Genomic DNA, 27,714 nt, shown 5'->3' on the forward strand with positions numbered 1-27,714 from the left:
GTGCCCTAGGCCTAAGCTCATAGCTAAGTTATTATATGGTGGATGATAATTACACTATGACACACACAGTATACATGCATGAAGTACTGCAGTGGATTAGACTATGTATTTTTCCTATTGTTCTGCGCTGCCATTAGGCTGTCTGTGTTTTTATGTGTCGCTCTCGGCCCGGGTTTCACAGACAAGGCCTTACGCCTAGTCACTGGACTGAATCACACTTTCAATGTAAAAACCGCCATTGGAAGATGCTTGTCTAAGTCTAGGGTTAGCCTAAGCTTTAAGCCTTGTCAGGGAAACGGGCCCTGAAAGTCCTCGGTCTAGTTTTGGTGGCGTAACTGTCTGTCCCGAAACCCAACAATGCTGCTTTGTGATGCGGGCCGAGGTCTCAGGGCCTACTGCTTTGGCAGACGGGCTTTTGGCTCTTTCAACTCTGGCCATAGCACCCTGCCTGCCAGCGGGTTTGCTGGCAATATTTCACAGAGTCCAGTCCAATCTTCTCCTGTGTCTTGATCTTTTGCAACTGATGTGTGTGTGTGCTTCCTTTTGCAAATGTCAGGCTGATGATTTTATGACCCCAAAAAAAGCGTCACACACTGCAAATAGTATTTTCGTGAATTGAATAGATCTATTATTCAATAACTCTATAGCGTTTCTTTGAGATGTTCCACTACCTAAAGGGTACGCCTTGATGGAGCACTGCTTTTAGATTTCTGTGTTTGTAAACCCCCCACGGACCATGGACGGAAAAAAAAAACGGCTGCCTACTTTTCTGGAACTTTGTCCTCAGCTGTGCTTTGGTGTGTCTGCCTTTGATGATGTCCTCCGAGGCCATGCGTTAATCACACCCTGCCAGCGCTCTGAGTAGGCTGACTGCTGTGGAGGAGGGGAGGGGGGCAGCCCAGTCTGTCAACGGGGCTGGGAGGGTGGCTGACCCAGTTTCCAGTCTCTCGGCAGAAAGAGCTAGCGTTGTGTTGATGATGATGATGATGATGATGATGACTCAGTGGTTTTTTCCCACTGCTGTGTCCCACTCCCACTGAACAGAACGGAGACTAGGCAGAAGGAGGACTGTGCTTTCTCAATCCACATGGGTCTATGGATAACTTCCACCTGTGTGTGTGTGTGTGTGTGTGTGTGTGTGTGTGTGTGTGTGTGTGTGTGTGTGATCCTATGAGTGCTCAGGCAATCATGACTCAATGAACCAATTTGTCTGGTGGAATTAAATGAACGGAACAGTGTTTTACATGTAGCCTGTTATGCATTGTTAATTTCAACCCTCCTGAGTCCTGATCCCTTACGACGATTCCTTGATGACTTTATGAATCTAAATGTGGGTCATTTGTTTCATGAAATACAGGCCTAATCAAAGGGAAAGTTATTACATTTATTCTCTTTGGAATAACAGCTTGATCGTTTTGCTTAAGCTGCCGACTGACCCACTGACCTCAGTTTGAACGATAATAAACTTTCTCTTCCTCTATCTCTCTCTATCTTTGTCCTTATCTTTCTCAATCTATCTCTTCCTCTCTTTCTTTCTCTATCTCTTTCTCTTTGTCTTTCTCAACCTATCTCTTTCTTTCTTTGTCTTTCTTTCTTTGTGAAGGTAGAGAGAGAGCCCAACCCAGTCCAGTACCTCAGAGTAGGAATACTGTACCAGTCCAAACCAGTCCAGTCCAGACCATACCATACCAGGGAGTGTGCCTCTCAAACCCAGGTACAGTATACGCTATGAAAATATGTACTTTCCAGTGTTGGTTACATTCTGCAGTGTACAGTAAGACATTTGTCAGAGAGTGTCAGCACAACATAGATAGATAGATAGGTATGTAGATAGGTAGGTAATTTATTGATCCCTGAGGGGAAATTAAGGCATTACAGCAGCTCACATCACAAACAACAACAACAACAAAGTAAAGTGATGTGACAAAAATAAAAGACATCTGAAAACATTATATACAGTAAGAACAGTCCAGTATGAGTTAACATCCCCCAGCTAGAGGAGTTCTACAGTAATACAGTACATTCCAAGATATTACTCAATTGACCGTACCTGCAAGCTCAGACAACCTTCCGCCCAAACCAGGTAAAACAACCTTACCGTTGCCTAGCAACCCTTCAGGTTAACTTTTCGCTCGCCACGACTGTGGTGGTGACGTCAGTCTGTCTGAGCGTCGTCGGGGCATCAAACTAGTTTATGTTTACATTCTGTTCTGCAGTTTTGTGCCGTGCGGTTTTGTGACACACTGGCCCAGATCAGGATCCAGTTCTACCTGAAGACACGACCTTTACACCACCTCACACACCGGCTAGGGGCTACGCCTTACAGCGTTACACACACACACACACACACACACACACACACACACACACACACACACACAGGACCAGCATAACCCAGTGCGCACACACACACACACACACACACACGCACATACACACACACAGACACGACTAAAGCCTAACCCAACACACCTAATTCCCTTTTATCTGAAGTGTTGCCCTTCCCTCCGTGGATTTAAAAGCGTGACGAACGTCTCCGTTTACGTTTACGTTCTGCGACATTTGTGACGTACGGACCTCCCTAGCCTGTCCTGACGTCAGCACCCTGTCCCTGAGCTGTCCCCTTGAGTGTGAGGTGGCCTTGAAATAGTGTAAACCCCCAGGGTCCTCGTCTCCCGTGGAGCGGGGGGGGGGGGGCGGGTGGAGAGAGATGAGCCTACTGCCTTTGGGGGGGTTAGTTGGTGTTGAATCTCTGCTGATTCAACACTTTGATGTTAAAGCCTCTAAGCTGTGACTGAGGAGAGGGGAGAGGGCCATGCTGGAGTCTGGTTCTATCTGGTGAGGCAGATGCAGAGAGGGAGGGACAGAGGCAGAGAGGGAGGGACAGAGACAGAGAGGGAGAGACAGAGGCAGAGAGGGAGGGACAGAGGCAGAGAGGGAGGGACAGAGGCAGAGAGGGAGGGACAGAGGCAGAGAGGGAGAGACAGAGGCAGAGAGGGAGAGACAGAGACAGAGAGGGAGAGACAGAGACAGAGAGGGAGAGACAGAGACAGAGAGGGAGGGACAGAGGCAGAGAGGGAGAGACAGAGGCAGAGAGGGAGGGACAGAGGCAGAGAGGGAGAGACAGAGAGGGAGGGACAGAGAGGGAGGGACGGAGAGGGAGGGACGGAGGCAGAGAGGGAGGGACAGAGACAGAGAGACAGAGGCAGAGAGGGAGAGACAGAGAGGGAGGGACAGAGGCAGAGAGGGAGAGACAGAGGCAGAGAGGGAGGGACAGAGGCAGAGAGGGAGGGACAGAGGCAGAGAGGGAGAGACAGAGGCAGAGAGACAGAGGCAGAGAGGGAGAGACAGAGGCAGAGAGGGAGAGACAGAGGCAGAGAGGGAGAGACAGAGGCAGAGAGGGAGAGACAGAGGCAGAGAGGGAGAGACAGAGAGGGAGGGACAGAGAGGGAGAGACAGAGGCAGAGAGGGAGGGACAGAGGCAGAGATGGCGCTTCTCCATTGACCAGACCGGGACGGTACAGGACAGCACGCATTTGTATCTTACCCGTACCGTATTTTCAGAAACGCTTCTCCACATTACACCACAGACCTGGAGCGACACAACACAACACAGCCACAACATAGCAAAATGGAGGAACTTCAACCAATGCTGTACTTTTTTGTCAGCATTTGGTTCATTATTAGAGGTAGAGGCAGAGACAGAGGACCAGGGAGAGTTTGGAAGCAGGAGTTGAACACCAAAGGCTTTTCCCTTTGATTCACAAAAAAGGCTACGGCACTTCTGTTCAGCTCTACTCTACTTTGTTATTCTACTGTGATCTGTTCTATTCTACTTGGCTATCGATTTAGTCAGACAATAGTACTTCCTGTCTGCCCATTCTCTCTCTCTCTCTCTCTCTCTCTCTCTCTCTCTCTCTCTCTCTCTCTCTCTCTCTCTCTCTCTCTCTCTCTCTCTCTCTCTCTCTCTCTGTCAGAGGTGCATTAGTAAACCAGACATGTCTTACACGGCATGTTTTCTCTCGAGGTAACCTGGCAACCAGTCTGTATCGGGCCCTCACTATGGGTGTGTGTGTGTGTGTGTGCGTGTGTGGGTGGGTGTGTGTGGGTGTGTGTCATACACTGGTTTTGTCTTTAATAGGTCAAAATAAAAAAGGGAGGCAACTCCTAGTTAAACTATTTCGGTCTGTTGTATTCCACTCGGCTGTGTTGGTGAAAAAGTGCAGAGATGCTATCATCATTGCCTCATGTAAACAACAGCAGACTTCTGGCGTCTCTCTGCTGTTAAACTAACATTGACGTTGATCTTCTCCATGCACCACAGAGTTTCCTTGAGTGGGTGGAAGGAGATGCTTTCCGAGCAGAAGTCGTAATGAATATTTGTGGTAAGAATGAGACTCATTTTTAATAGCTGAGAGGCATTTAGCCAGAATTCCATTTGAAGGATTATGTTTTTGTCCCTTCCACCGAACTACTGTTTGTGTTATAGCTTTTGATGTACGGCCTACTAAATTAGAAGTTAAAGAGTGTTCAGAAAGGATACTGGCTGGAGTTAGTGTTGGAAAGACGTGTGTGTCTGAGTCATTACCATGTTTGGCATTTAGCAGATGCCTTTATCCAAAGCGACTTACGACAAGTACATTTGTCTAAGTAAGCAAATCATCTTAGGAAGTGAGAAATCTATGCTAGGGCCAGGGGCCATTGGCAGTTGTAATGTGAGAAGAAGGAAGAATTGAGTGAGTGTGTGTGTGTGTGTGTGCCTGTCTGTGAGTGTGTGTGTTTAAAGCTGTGTGTGTTTAAAGCTACCTGTGTGTGTTCCAGATGACCTAATGGCCGACCAGAGAATGGACATCTCCTCTACGATGAACGACTTCATATCCCCGACCTCTGACCTGATCAGCAGCTCCGTCACCCCCGGCCTGGACTACACCCGCAAGAGGAAGGTCAGCACCTCCGACTACCAGTAAGGACACACACACACACACACACACACACACACACACACACACACACACACACACTGACTAATGTCAGTCCAGTGCTGTGATGGAGGACAGTGTGTGCTCTGTGCTGCTCTGTGTACTTTTAAAAGTGTGCCATTTGTAAATTGCCTGCAACACAGTTTCCCTCAGAAATTCAGAAAGTTATTATGATAATATAATTATATTATTATTGATCAATGGTCATCTGTCAAGCAAATGATTAAGACATTTCATGTTCCTTTGCTTTGCAGAATCGATGGCTTTTTTGAGTAAGTATGAGTAATGACTTGGTATGTTTATAGCTTTGGAAATCTCTCAGAAAATTGCATAACCTACATTTCCATATAGGCATTTTTCAATTATCAATGCAGGGCTTAAAGTACTCCGGCACAGTGCCGGATTTCCGGCGCGGGGGAATTAAAAATAAATAAATATATATATATATCACACGCTATTGGTTTACATCGTAATTTAAAGAGTCATCTTCAGCAAAGAGACAGTTCCGCCTACCAATGGTATCACATTGCTCAAGCCAACCAACAACTTCTAGCCAATCGGAGGCAGAGTATTGGGGCGGGCCTTAATAAGTTTGAATGAGTGTAATGTGAGCTTGTAGAGACGTTCGCTTTTAGCAGCCCGCTATCTCGCTAACTTTATTCTATTAAAATGGAAGCCAAGTTTCTCAAAACTGGCGAAGACACAGCTATATTAGAACGAGGAGTAAGAAATAAATGGCGCTGGGCATGGATAGAGGAGAGTAGTGGTGACGGGAAGCCTTATGGGACGTGGTGCCTCAAACTGAGGGAGCCGGGTGCTTGTTTCTGTACGCCGTGCTCGAAGAGACTCCTCTACGGCAGCAGTGGGAAGAAGGTGATCGCTCGACACGCCTCAGATCCCGGTCACCAAGCATCGGTTCGAGCACTCGCTCACACAACAACCTTGCCGGGAGCGACGGCTACAGGTACCACTTCATCTTCAATGACCGACCGTGTTTGCGAGCAAAAGATCCGAGTGTGTGCGTTTATAGCCGAACATGATCTGTCTTTCACAGTGGCTCAGCCACTCGTCGATTTGTGTAAGACGCTATCACAAGATAAAAATGCACTGACAAAGCTGTCCATTTCCAACCAGCACGCCAGCTATTTAAACACACATGGCCTTGCCCAAAAACGGCTATGTGAAAAGCTAAAAAAAGCTACATTTTCAATGAATATCGACGAAGCTACAAATCTTAACATGGACAAAATCCTCAATGTCCTTGTTCGTTTTTTTGATGATGATCTGGCCAAGGTAACAACACAACACCTAGCGAGCAGGAAAGTAAACATCGCCAACTCCTCAGCCCTCATGCAGGAGCTCAAAGATATCCTGGAGTCCAATGGTCTTGACTGGTCACTAGTCATCAGTATTCTGCTTGACAACTGTGCAGTGATGAGAGGAAAGAAGACTGGACTGGAGACACAAGCAAGGAAGGAGAACCCTAACCTGCTCGACATATGTGGAGATACAGTTCACATGGTGAACAATGCCGCCAAGGCCATGATGAGCCCATTTACCTCTGAGGTGGAAGGATTCTGCAATGACATCTATTATGATATAGAAAAGTCCTCAAAACAGAAGGAGATCTTTGCAGAGTTCCGGTCTCTTCTTCATCAACCAGCCAAGAGCTTAATCAGGCCCATCGGCAACCGCTTTCTACAGATCCTGGAGGTGTGTATAATGAGGGGTGAAAGCAACAAAAATGTAGGCTATTCATAAAAAAGATTTTAATATTAATTAATGTGTATTACTTCCACCCCTCATAGGTGTGCAACAGGTTACATGAACTTATGGATGTACTAGTGTTGCACTACTACCATCATGTGTTGGATCCAAATGAAGAGCATAAATACAGGTAATGCAAATTATGTTAGTGTTAAATGAACAGTTCACTGTTAATGATTTGTACTGTATTGCTTGTGTTAATCTGTAGTTAATGGTGTAGAGACTAGATTTCGGATAATCAATTGCTAAAATAAAAAGATAATCATTTGCTAAAAATGTAATATAAAATTCATGAATTAGTTAAATTAGTATGTAACATGAGCATCAACATGAGCATTGCAATTTCCTTACCGGAGAATACGTTTTCAGTTTCGGCCTATTTTCCTGGTTTTTAACTATAGCCTATCCAAGGCCATTGACATTGACAATTTATTTGAGTTAACAGGTTGAGTTTTAATCTGTAATCCACAATGAAACAAAATCTGTGTGTGTGTGTGTGTGTGTGTGTGTGTGTGTGTGTGTGTGTGTGTGTGTGTGTATGTGTGTGTGTGTGTGTGTGTGTTTGTGTGTACTGCAGATGGCTTCTTAACCAAGTGTTTGAAAGGCATGCACTAACATTTGAGGAAAGGGCCAGAGTAGATGTTCTTCAACAAGAACAAGCGTCAGCGTCCCGAATGAGAACAGCAGAGAATCAGAACCGGAAGGCACGGATCTCTGTGCTCTTCTTGGAGTTTGATAGGTTGACAGCCTTGATTGACATGTTCAGAGGTATATTACAAGTAGGCTAACTCGAGTGGCAATAGCTGTACATGAGCGCACAACCCTGACTGATGTTTTATTCCTCTCAATCCAACAAGAACAGAGTAACAATGACTGCTAGTGTAACATATTATACGTGTCAAACCTTTTGATTGGTAGTGAATATATTTAAATGTTCTGTCATGTAATTGCTTTTTAATTCTTCTTCTTATTATTATTATTCTTATGTTGTCTGTATGCACCAACAACCATAGCAAATTCCTTGTATGTGAAAACCTACTTGGCGAATAAAGTCATTCTGATTCTGATTCTGATATTTTGTACTTTGTTTGCAGGTGTCCTTCCAACCTTTCAGGGATTTCTGAAATAACTGCAGCATGAGAAACCCCTGGTGCACTTGCTGCATGTGGAGATGGTGGCCCTGGTCAGAGAACTGCTGTCCAATTTCATGATGCCCTCCGCCATCCCACTGAGTGCAAAGAGGCTAGTCAAAGTTGATGTCCAGAGTCGAGACTTGCAACTGTCTGACAAAAGGCTGTTTGTCGGCACACATTGCTACTCTGCACTGAACAAGGCTCGTGTCGAGGGGAAGATATGGGTTAACAATCTCTACAGCTCTCTCAGAGAAGGTTATATGAAGGCAGCAGATTTCCTTCTTAAAAAGCTTCCTCTCGACAACCACATCATCACTGCACTCTCGGCTTTGACTCCTTCTTTGATTCAAGATGAATCTGTCTGTGGGGCTTTCATCACATTAGGCAAGGCCTTGCCTAATGTACTGTAGTTGAACCAGAGGAGATTGGTCAACTAGATGAAGAGGTACGGGCATACCAAATAGATGTGGACCTGGTAGCTCGTGGCCAGAGTTACATTGAGGAAGAAAGTCGACTTGATGTAGACTGGTGGAGTGGAATCCTGAGAGATGCGAAATTTCCTACTCTGGGTAAGCTGGTCAAAGCACTTCTCAGCATCTTCACTGGCCCCCTGGTTGAGGGATCCTTCAATCTCATGGATGACATCCTTGAAGCAGACAGATGCTCAATGAATGTGGAGACTTACGAGAGTCTTGCAATTGTCAAATCTGCAATTAAAGCAAGGGAGTGGACAGCCTCAACGATGATGATAGACCCGCCATTGAGGAGGTCCTGCCTGGCGTCATATCAAACATATCAGCTGCACCTGAATAAGAAGAAAGAGAGGGAAGAGGCACTAAAGAAGAGAAAGCTGACAGATGCAGCAAGGGTTCTGGCTTCAGTGAGAGTAAACAAACTAGTGCACCAGGCCAGGAATATGGCTGCACAACCCAAAGCCTCCACTGCACCACACACTGCCTCCACTGGACCACCCAAAGCCTTCACTGCCTCCACTGGACCACCCAAAGCCTTCACTGCCTCCACTGGACCACCCAAAGCCTTCACTGCCTCCACTGGACCACCCAAAGCCTTCACTGCCTCCACTGGACCACCCAAAGCCTTCACTGCCTCCACTGGACCTCCCAAAGCCTCCACTGGACCACCCAAAGCCTTCACTGCCTCCACTGGACCTCCCAAAGCCTTCACTGGACCTCCCAAAGCCTCCACTGGACCTCCCAAAGCCTCCACTGCCTCCACTGGACCTCCCAAAGCCTTCACTGCCTCCACTGGACCTCCCAAAGCCTTCACTGGACCACCCAAAGCACTCAAATCCTCCACTGCACCACCTAAAGCTTTCTTTGGACCACCCAAAGCACTAAAATCCTCCACTGCACCACCTAAAGCCTTCACTGGACCACCCAAAGCACTCAAACCCTCCACTGCACCACCCACTGCCTCCACTGCACCACTCAAAGCGTCCTCTGTCTCCCCTGGAACACTTAATGCCTTGAAAAGGAGTGTCTCGGAGAAATTGCAGGGCTTTGTTTATGACCCAAAAAGAAGGAGAATATAAGTGATAGTGGCTTAAGTAATCAGTTTGTTCTTTTAAAGACATGTATATATTTTATTCTGTATTGTTATAGTGATAGTGGCTTAATAAGTAATCAGTTTGTTCTTTTAAAGACATGTATATATGTTATTCTGTATTGTTATAGTGATAGTGGCTTAATAAGTGATGCAATCAGTTTGGCCTTAAGTGATTTAATCAGTTTGTTCTTTTAAAGACATCTAAATATATTATTTTATTTTGTATTGAGTATAAAACAGTATTAATGCATTTTAACATTGAGACATATATGTTGTATTGACTATTAAATAGTATTAATGCATTTAAACATTGAGACAAGAAGCTGTCTTCTGTACCCGCTCTCCCAATATCTCAAACTGTGACCCCCCTCCCCAAGAAAAAGTTTCAGGCACAGGATTTTTTCCCACTTTAAGCCCTGTCAATGTATGAACAAACATTTTTGTTGATGTTTTATTTGAATCTGAGGTGTTTTTGTGAAACTAATGACCTGTGTTTCTCCTCCACAGTGACATGGACACAGACAAGGATAAACTGGGAGGGTAAGGGCCCTAGGATTATGGCCGCAGAAAGCTTGTGTTATTATAAGAGTCTCTGTCATCATGTTGCATGTCTGTCATCATGTTGCACGTGGACCCCAGGAAGAATAGTCTTAGCTATGTCTCACTATGGTGATGACTAATATTAGGGTTTTATTCTGAGGTAGAAATCGGAGGACAGGCTCATTGTGATGCATGGAATGGATTGAGTAATGGTATCAAACACTATTCCAGATAGATATTCCATTGCATGCATTGCAATGAGCCCGTCCTCCGATTTCTACCTCCACCACCCTCCCCTGAGTTCTGTACAGTGACGGAGAGTACAGAAACGTGTGTGTGTCCGTGTCCGTGGCCGTGGCCTTCTTCCTCCAGTCTAAATACCCTCTCCTTCCCTTCCAGTGACTCCCAGGGCCGGATAAAGAATGCCAGGTACTTACACACACTCCTACTCCTGCTTCCTCCTCCGGTGTCCTCTGTAACGGTAGACTCGGCCAGATCTGGCGTTTACCACGGGAAGTGGAGTGACTTCGGTGTCAAGCGAGAAGTTTCACGTTTCGTTAGCGATGCTGGGAGCGCCCAAGCATAGCGATACGTGTGATTAATGAGGAGATTGTCCTTGCTCCAGGCTAGCTTATCTCTGATGTGTGTTCACCCCAGTTTTCTGTGACCGAGTCTACTTTTCAAGTGTCTTTTCTGGGTATAGGCTTAGCTATGCTATCCTAAGACATGCTAGACTAAGCTATGCTATGCTAAGATATGCTATTCTAGGCTAGTGTTCCCCCTTTACCTGGCAACCACAGGCAGTGGTTCATTTCCAGAATCACTCCCTCAGTGACACACCCTCCCAGTGTCCTGGTGTGTGTGCTCTCATCCCTCTCCTGGGAGAATTAAACAGTTGTGTTGGATGAGGAGACCGAGGAGGAAGCCTTGTTGGTCGTTAATGAATAGGCACTTTATGTTTATGTTGTCTATAGGTTATGCTGTTGAGTGGAGCAGAAGGACTCAAGTGGTGCTTACTGACCGCTCTCTCTCTCGCTTTCTCTCTTGCTTTCACCCTCCCTCTCTCCCTCCCTCTCCCTCCCCCTCTCTCTCTCTCTCCCTCCCTCCATCCATCCGTCCATCTCTACCAGGGAGGCTCACAGCCAGATTGAGAAGCGTCGGAGGGACAAGATGAACAGCTTCATAGATGAGCTGGCTGCGCTGGTGCCCACCTGCAACGCCATGTCACGCAAGCTGGACAAGCTGACCGTCCTCCGCATGGCCGTCCAGCACATGAAGACGCTACGAGGTGGGACTGAGACACACACACACACACACACACACATATACTGTACATACTCATACATACATAGATATACACACACACAACTACACACATATACTGTACATACAAACATGAGATTTGAAACTAAACTACAATGAAACACTGTACTTACTTATTCCCTAGAATAGCTTAATCTAAACCTCAACGTGTGTGTGTGTGTGTGTGTGTGTGTGTGTGTGTGTGTGTGTCCACAGGGGCAGCCAACCCATACACAGAGGCCAACTACAAGCCAGCCTTCCTCTCAGATGACGAACTGAAGCACTTAATACTGAGGGTGAGTTACCATCTCTCCTACATCTGCCCTGTGTGGCGGAGACTGGTGTCACGGTGTAATGTGTCCCCCTCTCTCATGTCTGCTGCTCTCTGGTCTGGTGTTACGGTGTTATGGGTCCCCCTCTCACTTCTATGTTCCCTCAGGCGGCGGACGGCTTCCTGTTCGTGGTGGGCTGCGATCGCGGGAAGATCCTGTTTGTCTCCGAGTCTGTCTACAAGATCCTCAACTACAGCCAGGTGTGTCTACCTTCCCTCCCGCTGTCTGTGTGTCTGACCTGATCTGTCTGTCTGTCTGCTCATAGCTTCAACCTCCCCCCTCCCCTTCCCAATCCCTCTTTCTGTCTCACAGAAAGACTTGAGTTTGCACTAACTGCTCTCTCTCTCTTCTCCATCCTCTCTCACTCTCCCATCCTCTCTCTCCTCTTTCTCTCTCTCTCTCCCCCATCCTCTCTCTCTCTCTCTGTCTCTCCCCCCCACAGAACGACCTTATTGGCCAGAGCCTGTTTGACTACCTGCATCCAAAAGACATCGCCAAGGTCAAAGAACAGCTGTCGTCATCGGATACGGCGCCGCGGGAACGACTCATCGATGCCAAAAGTAAAACATCAACATCATTAAGAACACAGTCTATTACACTTGTGCTGTTATTTTATTCATTCTAGTCTGCTGGTATTTAGTAATGGCAGACTACCTCTCTTATATCACCGATAAGGGTGTCTGTGTCTGTGTCTGTGTCTGAGTCTGTGTTTTTGTTAACACAATCCAGCGCCACCTGGTTGAAAACATTCATCGGGTGTGGAAGTACTGGGTGAGAACAGCAACGTGCAACCTCAAGATCCCAAGGCCGGGAAAAACACCACTGTAGTCAATAGTTTATCAGATCAAATTGAATTTTCACGTACCTGGCTGGCATACAGCGTGACTGACATAGTAAAATGGCTCATTCAACAATGTGCTGTAAATAAAAGCACTGCTGTAACCCACTGCTGTCAGGACTGCAGAGTCACTCCCTACCTTCCGCCGTAGGCTGAAGACCTCCATCTCTTCAGGCTACACCTTAACTGTCCCTCCTGAGACCTCTCTATCCCCTCTACAGATTTCTTTACTGTTTTTTTTTTTTTTTTTGGGTAAAACAAACAAAAAATCTTCTAGCATTATGACTGCCAACAGCCTCTGGCCCGAGCATAGATTACTTCATCCTGCTATGACTGATAGTTAGATGATTCACTACTTAGTCATGTGTTTATTGTAAGTGGCTTTGGATAAAGGCGTCTGTTAAATGCCAAAAATGTGAATGTAAACCTTAGCCCACGGAGTGTGTACTGTACAATGGTCTGACCTGTGTCTCGTGTGTGTGTGTGTGTGTGTGTGTGTGTGTGTGTCCGTCCTCAGCGGGCCTCCCAGTGAAGACAGACATCACCCCCGGGCCGTCCAGGCTCTGCTCCGGGGCCAGGCGCTCCTTCTTCTGCAGGATGAAGTGCAACAGACCCTCCGTCAAGATGGAGGACAAGGACTTCCCTTCCACCTGCTCCAAAAAGAAAGGTCCGTCAACTCACCCTCTGGGATGCCTTCTATTTGAATGTTCTGGAAGATGTTGGGGGGGGGTTCTAGCATTGTGACTGCCAATGGCACCTGGTACCTAGTATAGGCAAGGCAAGCACCTTTCATACAACAGGCAAATCAAAGTGCTTTACATACAGCATTAAGTGCATTAAAATACAGCAAGAGCAGAATAGTAAGAAAATAATGGCTAAAAAGACGTTGAGGTGTTAGTGTACATCTAGTATCGGTTGTTTCTTATGATGACTGATGTATAGATGGTTCACTTACTTTGGACAAATGTACTTGTCGTAACTCGCTTTGGATAAATGCGTCTGCAAAATGTCAAGAATGTAAATGTAACAAGGTTGCACCCTCCTAACCCCCCCCCCCCCCCCCTCATCCCCCCCATCCCCCCTCCGGCATCACAGCTCTGTTAGCTAGCGTTGGCATCCGAGCTAACAGGAAGTGCGCTACTCTCTCCTAGAACAGGGAGTCACTCCAGCTTTTTAGACATTCACATCCACATTTCCAGCTGCAACATTTGACCTCCACTGAGTCGACCGAGTTCACCCACAACATCACAGCACGCCCAGTGAGCTTTGGCACCAAAACAAGCAGCGAGAATGTCCCACCTAATTAATACCAAGCTTATTGCTGCTCTTTGCACAGTAGAAGTCACGGGGGTGGGGGGGAGAGAGCCAGGACGCATTACGAAGATGATGTCGTACTAATAACCGTTTAGCAGGCGAAGGTTGTCAAGGTCGGACGGGAACACAGCGTGCCAACTGCAGCCTCCGAAGAGAGCCCTGTTCAAATATTCATACGCACTCAAATATTCATGAAGTAAAAGTGTGGGGAAAAATAGAGCTCGTCTCTCTGTGGTTTGACCTGGATGCGTCACATGATGACAGGTGTGGCTGAGTCGGCGCGGGGCATCAGCTACGGTGGAGGCCGGGTGTTATGTATTGAAGTGTAATTTTGAGCTATGTGGACCACCGTAGTTGGAGTGATAAAAAGCGGATAGGTAAATGCGGAAGTGATTATGCCTGTATACCTGCGATGTGTTCAGTAAAGCTACTACGGATAATCAAAGTGTTTCGCCGCCTCTGCCTCCATTCTTGATCGGGAATTATCGATGTTATTGTCTACATACATAACAAAACAATTGGCGACGAGAATCGACGAACTTGTGCAGCGGTTTTGTTTCCCCCTGGATTACAAATTATCGCCGGCGGGAGTCATGACCAGGGCGGTGTGCGTGCTGTGAAGTTCGGGAAAAGAGAAACTCACACTGCGCATATTGGAGGAGAGTACACAAGTAAGTGAAACGGACTTACTTAAAGTGGGAAAATGCCGATGACTGGAGCATTTGGACAGTTTGATGACACTTTAGAGACTTGGAATGCTTACACTGAACGGTTTGAGTTTTTTGTTATTGCTAATGACATTAAAAATGACAAGGTGGTGGCAACCTTCCTCAGTATAATTGGAGCTAAAACGTTTGGCTTGCTAAGAGACTTACTCCAACCAAACAAGCCAGGTGCCTATTCTTACACGGACATTGTGACAACGTTAAATGGACATTTTTGCCCAAAGCCTTTGGTGATTGCAGAGCGGTTCAGGTTCCACAAGAGGAATCAAGAGGAAGGTGAATCCATTACTCAATATGTAGCAGTACTGAGGAAATTGACTGAACATTGTCAGTTTGGCACATCACTGTGTGACACTCTGCGTGACAGACTTGTGTGTGGATTAAGGAGTGAGGCAATACAGAAGCGCCTGCTCACAGAGGAGCACCTCACATTTAAGACAGCTGTGGATATTGCAATATCAATGGAGCTAGCTGCCAGGGAAGCACTGCAGCTAGGGGCTGCCTCAAGAGTGCATGGGGTAGCAGCCACACATGATAGACAGAGAGGGGGTACCCTGGAATGTTATCGTTGTGGGAAACGTGATCACCTGTCATCAGAATGCTGGGCGAGGGAGCTCCTATGCCATCACTGTGACAAGAGGGGACACATTGAGCGGGTTTGTAGAGCTAAGAGAGAGAAGTCAACAAAGGACACCTTTAAAGATAGGAAAAAGTCAGACAAGGCAAACACAGACAACTGGCGGTCAAAGAAGAAACTGCACAGTGTTAAGCAGGGACAGACAAGCAGCAGTGGAACAGACTCAGAAGAGGAGTTACCAATAAAGGTGTTAACTGTAAAAGGAGGCTCGGCAGCCTATAGTGTCACCCCGTTATTGGAAGGACATCCCATTACGATGGAAATCGATACTGGAGCCGCTGTATCACTAATGTCAGAGACACTGTTCAAGAAAAAACTGAACCATATGCCATTGACTCAGGCAAAGCTCATTCTAAAAACATACACAGGTGAAACCGTCCCCATGGTTGGGAGGGCTAAGGTCCTAGTTGAATTAAATGGACAAAAAGTCAGGCTTCCGATCTATGTGGTCAGAGGGGACTATCCAGCACTGATGGGCAGACCATGGCTGGAGGTGATGCGTCTGAACTGGAGAAAGGTGAATGCAGTATCAGAAGATACCACCGGCCTATCAGCAGTGTTAAAGCGACATGCAGCTGTGTTTAAAGACGAGCTGGGGAGCATGAAAGGCATCACAGTCAAGCTGCAGGTCAAACCTGATTCCAAACCACGCTTTATGAAAGCCAGGACTGTTCCCTATGCACTCAGGCCAAAGGTCGACGCTGATATACAGAGGCTGGTGAAGATTGGGGTCATTGAGCCAGTACCATACAGCGACTGGGCCACCCCCGTGGTCCCGGTAATCAAGAGAGATGGATCAGTTCGCCTGTGTGGTGACTTCAAGGTAACTGTTAACCCGGTGCTGACTGTTGAACAATACCCTCTTCCAGTGATTGAGGACCTGTTTGCTGGGTTGGCTGGTGGTAAGAAATTCAGTAAAATCGATCTGAACCAGGCCTACCTACAGATGCATGTTGAAAAAGAGTCACAGGAGCTCCTCACCATCACCACCCACAAGGGTCTCTTTAGATATCACCGTCTGCCGTTTGGCATCACCTCCGCCCCGGCAGTGTTCCAGAGGGCCATGGATCAGGTCCTGAGTGGTCTCTCTGGTGTGCAATGCTATCTGGATGATATCTTGGTGACTGGAAAGGATGATGAAGAACATCTGCTGAACCTGGATAAAACTCTGGGAAGACTTGAAGAATATGGCTTACGTGTTCGCCAGGAAAAATGCGACTTCTTCAAGGCAGCAGTGGAATACCTGGGCCATGTCATCGATGCAGACGGGCTCCACACAGCGCCCTCTAAAGTGACCGCCATTTCAGAGGCTCCTGCTCCCGAGAATGTGAGCCAGTTGAGATCTTTTCTTGGGCTTCTAAACTATTATGGCAAGTTTATTCCACAGCTGTCTACGCGGCTAAAGCCGTTGCACGAACTACTGAGGGAGGGCAAAACATGGTCATGGTCAAAAGAATGTGACGCAGCGTTTAACATAGCCAAAGCAGCATTGACCGACAAGAGGGTGTTAACACACTTCGACCCGTCCTTGCCTCTCCAACTCGCATGTGACGCATCGCCATATGGAGTGGGCGCCGTGGTGTCCCATATCACACCGACTGGAGAAGACAAACCCGTCGCGTTTGCGTCACGTACGCTGAGCACAGCAGAAAGGAACTATCCACAGATAGAGAAAGAAGCATTAAGCATTATCTTTGGAATTAAAAAGTTCCACACTTACCTGTTCGGAAGGAGGTTCACCCTGCTGACCGACCATCGTCCTTTGACATCCATCTTGGGTCCGTATGCAGGGATACCGACCCTGGCAGCAAGCCGCATGCAGCGCTGGGCACTGCTCCTCAGTGCTCACAACTATGAAATTAAGTACCGGAGGTCAGGGGCACACGCCAATGCGGATGCTTTGTCACGCCTTCCACTTCCTGATCACCCTAAGAGCAAGGAGCAAACCATTTTCTACTTTGACATGGTGGAGAGTGCCCCGGTGACTGCTCACCGTGTCAGGAAGGAAACAAAGGGGGACCCCATCCTCTCCAGGGTGTTTGACCGCGTTATGAGAGGGGATCTGTCACAGGTTCCTGACGCACCACCGGATCTTCAGCCTTACCTTTCGCGGGGGAAGGAGTTGACGGTGACGGCTGGATGCTTGCTCTGGGGCATGCGGGTCATAATCCCGACAAAGCTGAGAGAACCAGTCCTGAGAGAGCTACACTCAGGCCATTGTGGCATCGTCAGGATGAAAGAGCTTGCACGCAGTTACTTCTGGTGGCCTGGGCTAGACTATGACATTGAATCTAAAGCCAGATCATGCCCATCATGTCAAGTCATCAGAAACACACCAAGCCTGGCTCCGCTGCATCCTTGGGACTGGCCAGCGTGTCCCTGGCAACGAGTTCATCTGGATTTTGCAGGACCAGTTGATGGAGCTATGCTGCTGGTGGCCGTGGACGCACACTCAAAGTGGCCTGAGGTGGCTGTCATGTCCACCATCACCTCGGGGAAGACCATTCAGATATTGAGGGAGATGTTTGGTCGATTTGGACTCCCTGAGCAGATCGTCACTGATAATGGGCCATCTTTTGTATCAACAGAGATGGAGGACTTCCTACAGAACAATGGAATTAAGCACATCCTTTCAAGTCCATACCATCCATCCAGCAACGGATTGGCGGAGAGAATGGTGCAAACTGTAAAACATGCCCTCAAAGCATCCAAGAGTGAGGCTCCCTTGAAGCAACGCCTTGATACTTTTCTATTCAAGTATCGTAATACCCCTCATGCAACGACTGGGACCTCGCCAGCTTACCTTCTAATGAAGAGGCAGCTTCGGACACGTCTTGATCTGCTGCGACCTACCTCAACGGAAACATCAGTCCACGAGAAACAGCAGGAACAAGTAAATCAGCGAGCTAAGCGGTCTAAAGACAGACAGTTTGATGTTGGAGACTCTGTCCTCGCACGCAACTACACTACTAAGGAGAAATGGACCCCTGCCACGGTCCTCCGGAAGACTGGACCTGTTTCCTATCATGTTCACACCAAAGACAATCAGACATGGCGTAGGCACGTGGACCAGTTGTTGCCTAGAGAGCTAGGAGTGACCAGCCCCACATCCGGGGCATCAGGATTCACGTTCACGGACGAGCTGACACCACACCTGAGCATGCCGGTACCTGCAGCGGCCACACCTTCGCCGCCTGCAGTAGAGCCAGCACCTCCAGACCCCTCGGTGATCGAATGCCCTGTGATCGAGCTGGAACCCAGCCCTTCTCCGGTGCTGAGGCGCTATCCCCCAAGAGACAGGAAACCTCCTGAGCGCCTGGTGCTAACCCTGTCTACCATCTCTCCCTAGTTGACATTTAATGTGTATGATGCTAATGTGGACATTATCATTTAAGGGGGGAGGAAATATGTTATGTATTGAAGTGTAATTTTGAGCTATGTGGACCACCGTAGTTGGAGTGATAAAAAGCGGATAGGTAAATGCGGAAGTGATTATGCCTGTATACCTGCGATGTGTTCAGTAAAGCTACTACGGATAATCAAAGTGTTTCGCCGCCTCTGCCTCCATTCTTGATCGGGAATTATCGATGTTATTGTCTACATACATAACACCGGGCTCTTTAACGGACCTCGATGCCCAGGGCTCATTAACTCGCTGTATCTGTGGCTATAGCTACACGGAGACGAAACGCAATTTCGATCTCTGGCCGCAAGCGTTTTCTCATCGTCGCGCAACAGAATCTCTCAGGTTTTCTGATCGGACGAAGAGGAAACGTAGAGGTACGGTTAGGTAGCGTGGGTGAGGTGGACATGAGATGGAGTATGGGCAGTGTTGTTCCCCACAGAATTTTGTGAGACTGTGGTGGGTGGACCCCGGACCCCCAAAAGTCTTTTGTCAACTGAGGGAGGGTGCTAGCTGAGAATCTTTTGTTCGACGGGGGGAAGGGGAGGTGGGGTCTAATCGTATGGACCTACAGTAGATCGCGTCGCTCACGTGTAAAATAATATGTCTGATTTGTTATGAGGTGTGCAAATTAGAGTAGACACGGTAGTTAAATAAGATATAGATTGTGTATTTCTAGAAGTTGTTTCTGATGTGTATGTATACCATGGTACATATGTGTTGTTCTGATAATGAGTGCTACCTCTCTCTCTACCCCCCCCCCTCTCTCTCTCTCTACCTCTCTCTATCTACCTCTCTCCCTCTCTATCTATCTCTCTCCCCCCTCCCTCTCTCCCTCCCTCCCTCTCTCCCTCTAGTTGACAGGAAGAGCTTCTGCACCATCCACAGTACTGGCTACCTGAAGAGCTGGCCGCCCACCAAGATGGGCCTGGACGACGACAACGAGCCCGACAACGAGGGCTGCAACCTCAGCTGCCTGGTCGCCATCGGCCGCCTGCACCCCCACATCGTCCCCCAGCCCTCCAACGGGGACATCCGCGTCAAGCCCACCGAGTACGTCTCGCGGCACGCCATCGACGGGAAGTTTGTCTTCGTCGACCAGAGGTGAGACAGGAACCGCCGTCGGGGGCGGCTGTCACTCAGGAGGTAGAGCCGCCGTCTAATGATCGCAAGGTTGGCAGATCGGCGGTTCGAACCCCGGCTGGCCACGTGTCAGTGTCCTTGGGCAAGACACTGAACCCCAAATTGCTCCCAGTGAGCGGGCCGGCGCCTTGCATGGTAGCTTGCCGCCATTGGTGTGTGAATGGGTGAATGAGAGGCCGTTGTAAAGAGCTTTGGAATAAGGCCCTATATAAGTGCAGTCCATTTTCCATTTACCATTTAATTATTATTAATAATAATCGGTTTAAATTCGATAGCTTTTCTAAGACCCAAAGATGTGGTTTTAGTGTGAGTGGTTTGGTGCATGATGGTCAAGTTTGTCTGTGTTGTATTTCTTAATATCGAGTTGGTCAAGAGATCAGAAGTTTTCTAGAAGTACAATAATAATATAATAATAATGAGGAAGTGGTTACATGAACCAAACACTGTGGTCTGTAACACTCGGAAAATAACTAGCTAATAATAATTAACTGGAAGTAAGTTCACAGACTACGCCTCTTCCCTGACCTGAAATAACCCGTCTATCCAGACGACAGTCACCTGGGCTGGGCGTAAGAGCTCTCCCTGTGATTAATTACTGTGTTTGATTAATTACTGTGTAGCTCGCAACAGTATGTCACAGCAGAGTGTGTCCTTACTCATAATGGAGGGTAATTAAACTGTCATGTAAGTAGGTGGCAGTGAATTAATTCAGGTATGGTATGTTTACATTTGAGAAATGTATCAGACTCCTTTATCCAAAGCGACGTACAACAAGTACATTTGTCTGAGTAAGTCAATCATCTGTTCATCAGTCATCATAAGAAAAATAAATCTATGCTAGGACCAGGGGACCAGTCACAATGCTAGAAGAAGGAAGAATTACTTTATTTTATTTTATTAATTTATTTACAGTGGAGAAACTGTACAAATCTGAATAACTGCCAACCCACTGGTGCTGTTTCAAGACTAATTTCAGTCTCGTCAGACACAAACACTGTTCCTAATCTGTGTGTTTCAGTCAGACACAAACACTGTTCCTAATCTGTGTGTGTTTCAGTCAGACACAAACACTGTTCCTAATCTGTGTGTTTCAGTCAGACACAAACACTGTTCCTAATCTGTGTGTGTTTCAGTCAGACACAAACACTGTTCCTAATCTGTGTGTTTCAGTCAGACACAAACACTGTTCCTAATCTGTGTGTGTTTCAGTCAGACACAAACACTGTTCCTAATCTGTGTGTTTCAGTCAGACACAAACACTGTTCCTAATCTGTGTGTGTTTCAGTCAGACACAAACACTGTTCCTAATCTGTGTGTTTCAGTCAGACACAAACACTGTTCCTAATCTGTGTGTGTTTCAGTCAGACACAAACACTGTTCCTAATCTGTGTGTTTCAGTCAGACACAAACACTGTTCCTAATCTGTGTGTTTCAGTCAGACACAAACACTGTTCCTAATCTGTGTGTGTTTCAGTCAGACACAAACACTGTTCCTAATCTGTGTGTGTTTCAGTCAGACACAAACACTGTTCCTAATCTGTGTGTTTCAGTCAGACACAAACACTGTTCCTAATCTGTGTGTGTTTCAGTCAGACACAAACACTGTTCCTAATCTGTGTGTTTCAGTCAGACACAAACACTGTTCCTAATCTGTGTGTTTCAGTCAGACACAAACACTGTTCCTAATCTGTGTGTGTTTCAGTCAGACACAAACACTGTTCCTAATCTGTGTGTTTCAGTCAGACACAAACACTGTTCCTAATCTGTGTGTTTCAGTCAGACACAAACACTGTTCCTAATCTGTGTGTGTTTCAGTCAGACACAAACACTGTTCCTAATCTGTGTGTTTCAGTCAGACACAAACACTGTTCCTAATCTGTGTGTGTTTCAGTCACACACAAACACTGTTCCTAATCTGTGTGTTTCAGTCACACACAAACACTGTTCCTAATCTGTGTGTTTCAGTCACACACAAACACTGTTCCTAATCTGTGTGTGTTTCAGTCAGACACAAACACTGTTCCTAATCTGTGTGTGTTTCAGTCACACACAAACACTGTTCCTAATCTGTGTCTCTCTGTCCCTCTCCTCCAGGGCCACAGCCATCCTAGCCTACCTCCCCCAGGAGCTGCTGGGAACGTCCTTCTATGAATATTTCCATCAGGATGACATCGGTCACCTGGCTGAATGTCACAGACAAGGTAGGCTCCTCCCACAGTCTGGTAGGCTCCTCCCCCTCCTCCCAGCTCCACAGTCTGGCTTTAAAACTCTCCTCTTTGCCTCTCTGTATATTTGACATTTTAATACATTTTAACCATTTAGCAGACGCTTTTAATCCGAAGGGATTTACAACTAGAGATTACAGGGACAGTCTCCCTGGAGTAATTTAGGGCTAAGTGCCTTACTCAAGGGCCCACTAGTGGTGGTGTTCCCAGGTCTTACTCCAAGGGACACTAGTGTGGTGTTCCCAGATGGGATTTGAACTCATGACCTCCTGATCCCCAGTCCACTAGGCCACCACTACCCCTACCGTCACACTGTCTGCGGCCCAGTCCAGAAACAGCATCACGTTTATTTGTCATTACGTCTTCTACAAGTAAACAATGAGGCAGGGCAGGGGGGGAACTCAAACTCACCGCCCTCACCTCACTCACTGCTTTCAAACAAATCCTGCAGCGAACCATAGTCGATCAATGCACCTGTTGATCACCGTCTCTCACCCATCCCATAACCCATCACTGCCTCATTTTAAGTACCCCTGCTCCACTACCCCCGCTATCCCTCACCTCCGCTCTTCCTCACCCCTACCTCCTCCTTCTCTTTCCCCTCTCTCTGACTGTTAGTATTTTAATGCATCTGTATTTGCCAGTGTTTTATTGTTTATTGTATTACTTAACCTTGTTTTATTTCTAGCTTCCCACCCCCCCCCCCCCCCCCCCAAAGAGCCATTGCTTTTTGGTCAGGCTGCATTTGCAAATAAGAATTTGTTCTTACATGTTTGCCTGGTTAAATAAAGGTTAAATAAAATAAAATAAAAAACTCCATCAACAAGGCTTCCATTATCCAGGCTTATTTTTGGTAAGCCTAGCGAAGTTGATGGAATACCCCCCAGCTCTACAACATCAATCAACACACTACGTTATAATGAGAATAAAAAAGTAAACATAAATATAAGCATTAAAAGTAAAGACAGTAATACAGTCAAATAAAAATATAGAGAATTATTGTAGCAGCAGTAGGTAGTAAGTAAAGTGTGGTAAAGTGTATAGTGTCGTGTCAGTGGAGTGCAATGTCACTGAGCAGAGGGCGGTAACAGCCCCTAGCCTCTACTCCCTACACATGTGTAGATCTAACAGGGTTTGATGGGATAAACAACATGGTCATAAGGCCATCTGACCTATCAGAGGGCAGAGTGGAGCCTCTACCATCTTGTTTTACACCTATCAAATCTTTTCAGATCTTCCCAAGTCACTCTGGATAAAAGCTCGAACTAAACGGTATATATTATATAGAAGAAGTTGATATTCTTAACGTATTCATTCCCGTCCCTCACTTTATCGTCATATTATTATTGTTAGCGTTGTTGTTATTGATATTCGTATTGTTCTTCTTCCGTCCGACAGTGCTACAGATGAGAGAGAAGATCAACACAAACTGTTACAAGTTCAAGATCAGGGACGGGTCCTTCATCACCCTGCGGAGCCGCTGGTTCAGCTTCATGAACCCCTGGACCAAGGAGGTGGAGTACATCGTCTCTACCAACACCGTCGTCTCGTAAGTCTACACACCACACACCACGCCACACACCACCTAACACACCACCTAACACGCCACCTAACACACCACGCAGCACACCACCTAACACGCCACCTAACACACCACGCCACACACCACCTAACCACGCCACGCAACACACCACACCACCTAACGCACCACACCACACACCACACCACACTCTAGCTGGCCTGGGCCCAGTTGTTCAAAACTTTTCACCTGGATCAGAATGACAGGCCATGTCTATGTAGTGATGCTTCTATGTTATTGTCCTTGAGATGCTGGTGCATTATTTACTCTTCAACATAGTGAGTGTTCCACCTACTTACACCTGTGTGTGTGTGTGTGTGTGTGTGTGTGTGTGTCTGTCTCCAGGTGCAGTGGTATGTTGGACGGGGCAGACCCCAGCTACCCCCAGTCTGTCGCCTCCCCCCAGAGTATGGACAGTGTTCTCACATCAGAAGGTAACAACCTGCATTTCCTCTCTTCTTACATTTTTGCATAGAATTCTATTAGTATTAATTTAGCATTTTCTTTTGTAAAAGTTCTTCAGCAGCTATGGAGATGAGCTAACAAAACGTTTTATACAGGAGCCTTAGACCCATTAGTGTGTGTGTGTGTGTGTGTGTGTGTGTGTGTGTGTGTGTGTGTGTGTGTGTGTGTGTGTGTGTGTGTGTGTGTGTACTATTGCCACCTTATCTTGTACTATGCCTATTATCTTTTGTCTTATGTCCTGTACTACTGACACTTTTATCTTGAATTATGCTTGATTTATTATTCCCTACATCTTGTGCTGCTGTCAGGATCTGAAGCCTTCGAATTTTACTCTGTTACACTTGTGTAATGTAACGTAACAAATAAAGTTGAAACGCGTGTGCGTCGTGATTTGGAGTCTGCGTGCGTTTTGTCATTGACGCTGCGTGTCTTGATTGACAGGTGGTGGGAGGCGGGCCCTGCAGACGGTGCCAGGCATCCCGGGGGGCACGCGGGCGGGGGCCGGGAAGATCGGACGCATGATCGCTGAGGAGGTGATGGAGATCCAGAGGTGAGAGGGACAGACAGAACCCAGCCGCCACCGGCCCTGTTCATCACTGAGGGACTAGAAATATAACACCTAGAAATATAACACCTAGACTGTGAATGAAGCCTGTCTGGGTGTGATTACCACTGAGCTTCCCCCCCCCTCCCCTCCCTCCCTCCCGTACGCTGGGTAGGACGGGCACCGTCACACAGCCTTAATCAGACACCACCTCCACTGAGGAGAGGGGTGACGGGGGTGGGGAGGGAGGGTGGCGGGGGTGGGGAGGGAGGGTGGTGGGGGTGGGGACGGAGGGTGACAGAGCTTGTCCCAGTGTGGTGAGGAGTGAGTGAGCGGGCGTGGAGGGGTTATTAGAGCTGCTGGATCTAGTCCTGGGCTGCAGCTCAGAGGGGGCGAGGCAAGGCCAGGTTATTTGTATAGCACATTTCATACAACATGGCCAATTCAAAGTGGGCAATTCAAAGTGCTATTTTAAAATAATAATATAATAAAACAGCAAGAGGAGCACAGCATTCGTAAATCCGCTCAGAGCACTCTGGTTTCAATTGAAATCGGTTCATTTCCTAACGGTCAGAGAGCACCACGGGTGCGCTGAGAGGCTCAGAGCGTATTTACAAACGCACCCAGAGACCTGAGGCCTGATCGGGGGGGATAATACAACCAGGGGAGGCTGGAGGAGGTAGAATATGGAGGACGGGTGTCGTGGGGATGGGTGGAATGAGGAATGGTAATAAACACATTGGTGTAAAACACATCTTTCCTCATGCCGTTCCATGCATTACAATGAGCCCTTCCTCCGATATCTGCCTCCATCAGCCTCCATCAGCCTCCACCAGCCTCCACCAGCCTCCACCAGCCTCCATCAGCCTCCACCAGCCTCCATCAGCCTCCCACCTGGTAGAGGTTCAGTAGAACCGTAGGGTCAGATGACTCTGGAATTGTAGAATAGGGATCTATTGTTGCAGCTCTGTATGTTACATTATATCTTCTCTTCAACATAGTGAGTGTTAGGCTGCTTACACTGTGTGTGTGTGTGTGTGTGTGTGTGTGTGTGTGTGTGTGTGTGTGTGTGTGTGTGTGTGTGTGCTCATGCAGGATCCGAGGCTCGTCTCCGTCCAGCTGTGGCTCCAGCCCCCTGAACATCACCACCCCGCCCCGGGACACCTGCTCCCCGGGGGGCAAGAAGGTGAGCGGAACCCCCCCCCTGAACCCCCAAACCCCAAATTACCCTGAACCTCCTGGAACCAAAGTCCCAAAACCCCAAATCACCCTGGAGCTAAAGTCAAGCATACTGCAGACGTCCTTTGTCCTTTTTTTCAAACATATTTAAACACTGGTAGTGTCAATGCCCAAATCAGCCTGGAAGTCCACCGGGTTGAGTGAGGTAGAACAGAATCAGAGAACGGGCTCATTGTGATGGTGTCAAACACGGTCCTGGCCGACAGGGAATCTAACCCACAACCTTAGTCGCTGCTAGGGCCAGTGTTCTAGTTAACTAGGTAGCATTGGAGATTACCGTACTCACCGAATCCATTTCGTTGCAGTATTTTGACTTGACTAGCGAGTGTGTGTTGTGATTCTCAACAACGTTGAAACGTAGTTCCATGTTTCAAAAGAAAAGTCTGAACATTTTGATTGGTTGCCGATATGAGGACCTCAAAGCATTAGAACGTGTCACAAATGCAGTATGAACCCATCCTCCGAAGTCTACCCCCCCCCCCCAGCCTCCCTCCCCCTGGTGTGTAGGTCACCTGATCTCAGGCCTCCTGTCCCCCGTGGCTGATATCTGATGCCTAGTATCTGTTTCCTCTGTCTCCCCACAGATCCAAAATGGCGGCACACCGGAGCTTCCGTCTGCAGGGAGCATGCTAGGACCAGACTCTGTAGGGTACCCCTACTCCAACAACTCCGTCATGAGTGAGTACAGAGAGACGCCACCGCGCCCCAACGCTTCAGCTGGGTTCTCTGGACGTCATTTACATTTTTACATGCTTGGCATTTAGCAGACGCCTTATTCCGAAGCGACGTACGATCAATACATTTGACTAAGCAAGTGAATCATCAATTTGCCAGTTGTAGCAGGAAGAGTAATCTAGCTCAGGCCAGGGGTCATTGGCAGTCGTCGTGATGGAAGAAGAAAGAAAGAATCAAGGGGGGGGGGGGAGTAGAACACGTAGGAGACACAGTATAGGGGGCAGCAGGTGTCTCAGGAGTCACAGTGCTGGGGGGTAGTAGATGTCTCAGGAGGAGCAGTTAAGATGTAACCTGAAGAGATGGGTCTTCAGTCTCACATCAAATGACTCACGTAAAAGTAGTCGGACAGCTGAAAAACGCAGCTGTAATGTAAAAGTAGACAGACAGACACAAGCCAATGGAACACCATCAGTAGTGTGTATTAGTTATATATATTAGTATATATATTAGTTGCATGTTCTACTATAGAATTATAATAATACATAAAAATGCGTATAGTGTCATAGAAAGTTCTCTCAATAATAATAATATTTATGTTGAATAGAGCTTTTCTCAGTACTCTCCATTCCATGGAGAGAACAAAAATAGATAGATAAATACAAAGTAAAACAAAAGCAGTTAGTAAAACAACAACAACACAAACAGTTAAAGATTAAAAGCAAGTCACAAGGGACCGGTGTCAAAGACAAGGCTTACGAAAACCTCTTGCAAGACTTATCAAGATAAGCCTCTGCTTTTCAATAAGTCTCGTGGGATTTACCCGAATAAGCCTAGATTTTTTTCTAGCGACGTTGATGGAATACCCCCCTACAGTCTGAATACCATTGTCATCAGAAAGCTGTGTGACTGATTCTAGCCCCTCCCCCTCCCTCTCCTGCCCTCCCCCCCTCCCTCTCTCCAGGTGACAACTCCCACCTCAGCATCGACATCATGGATGAGCCAGGCTCCAGCAGCCCCAGTAACGACGAGGCGGCCATGGCCGTCATCATGAGCCTGCTGGAGGCTGACGCAGGGCTGGGCGGGCCCGTGGACTTCAGCGACCTTCCCTGGCCCTTGTGAGACTGTCCCCACCGCCATAGGGCCATGGGTGACCAGGGGTTCCAGAGCTCCAGGGCCAATGGACCCCGTTCTACTCTCCGGTGAAGGGGGGGGTGGGGAGTTGGGGGTGAGGGGGGGGGGATGGGGTGGGGGGGGAGACCGTGGCCTGGGACGAGGCCTACATGAACTCTGGTCTGACCCCTAACCCCC

At 47.5% G+C, this 27,714-nt stretch overlaps 1 protein-coding gene across 2 annotated transcripts; it reads left to right on the forward strand.

Annotated features, from left to right (window-relative positions):
• Window positions 1–1,586: 1,586 nt before the first annotated feature.
• On the forward strand, window positions 1,587–27,599 carry LOC308170604 (basic helix-loop-helix ARNT-like protein 1). Of its 2 annotated transcripts, XM_080545408.1 has the most exons (19): window positions 1,587–1,714; window positions 4,325–4,385; window positions 4,822–4,963; window positions 5,234–5,251; window positions 9,953–9,985; window positions 10,385–10,414; window positions 11,116–11,273; window positions 11,504–11,583; window positions 11,727–11,819; window positions 12,062–12,179; window positions 12,975–13,124; window positions 19,394–19,640; window positions 21,774–21,880; window positions 23,303–23,453; window positions 23,829–23,917; window positions 24,390–24,498; window positions 25,588–25,678; window positions 26,316–26,409; window positions 27,368–27,599. In XM_080545408.1, the coding sequence occupies exons 2-19, from the start codon at window positions 4,373–4,375 to the stop codon at window positions 27,523–27,525; spliced, it is 1,881 nt and encodes a 626-aa protein (XP_080401534.1). In that variant the 5' UTR covers window positions 1,587–1,714; window positions 4,325–4,372; the 3' UTR covers window positions 27,526–27,599. The 2 variants fall into 2 exon arrangements, with proteins under 2 accessions (XP_080401534.1, XP_080401535.1); XM_080545409.1 differs by lacking the exons at window positions 1,587–1,714; window positions 4,325–4,385 and having other exon boundaries at window positions 4,921–4,943.
• Window positions 27,600–27,714: the final 115 nt, after the last annotated feature.

Source organism: Nansenia antarctica (genome assembly GCF_963989245.1).
Source record: "Nansenia antarctica genome assembly, chromosome: 14".
In the NCBI taxonomy this organism is placed as follows: Eukaryota; Metazoa; Chordata; class Actinopteri; order Argentiniformes; family Microstomatidae; genus Nansenia; species Nansenia antarctica.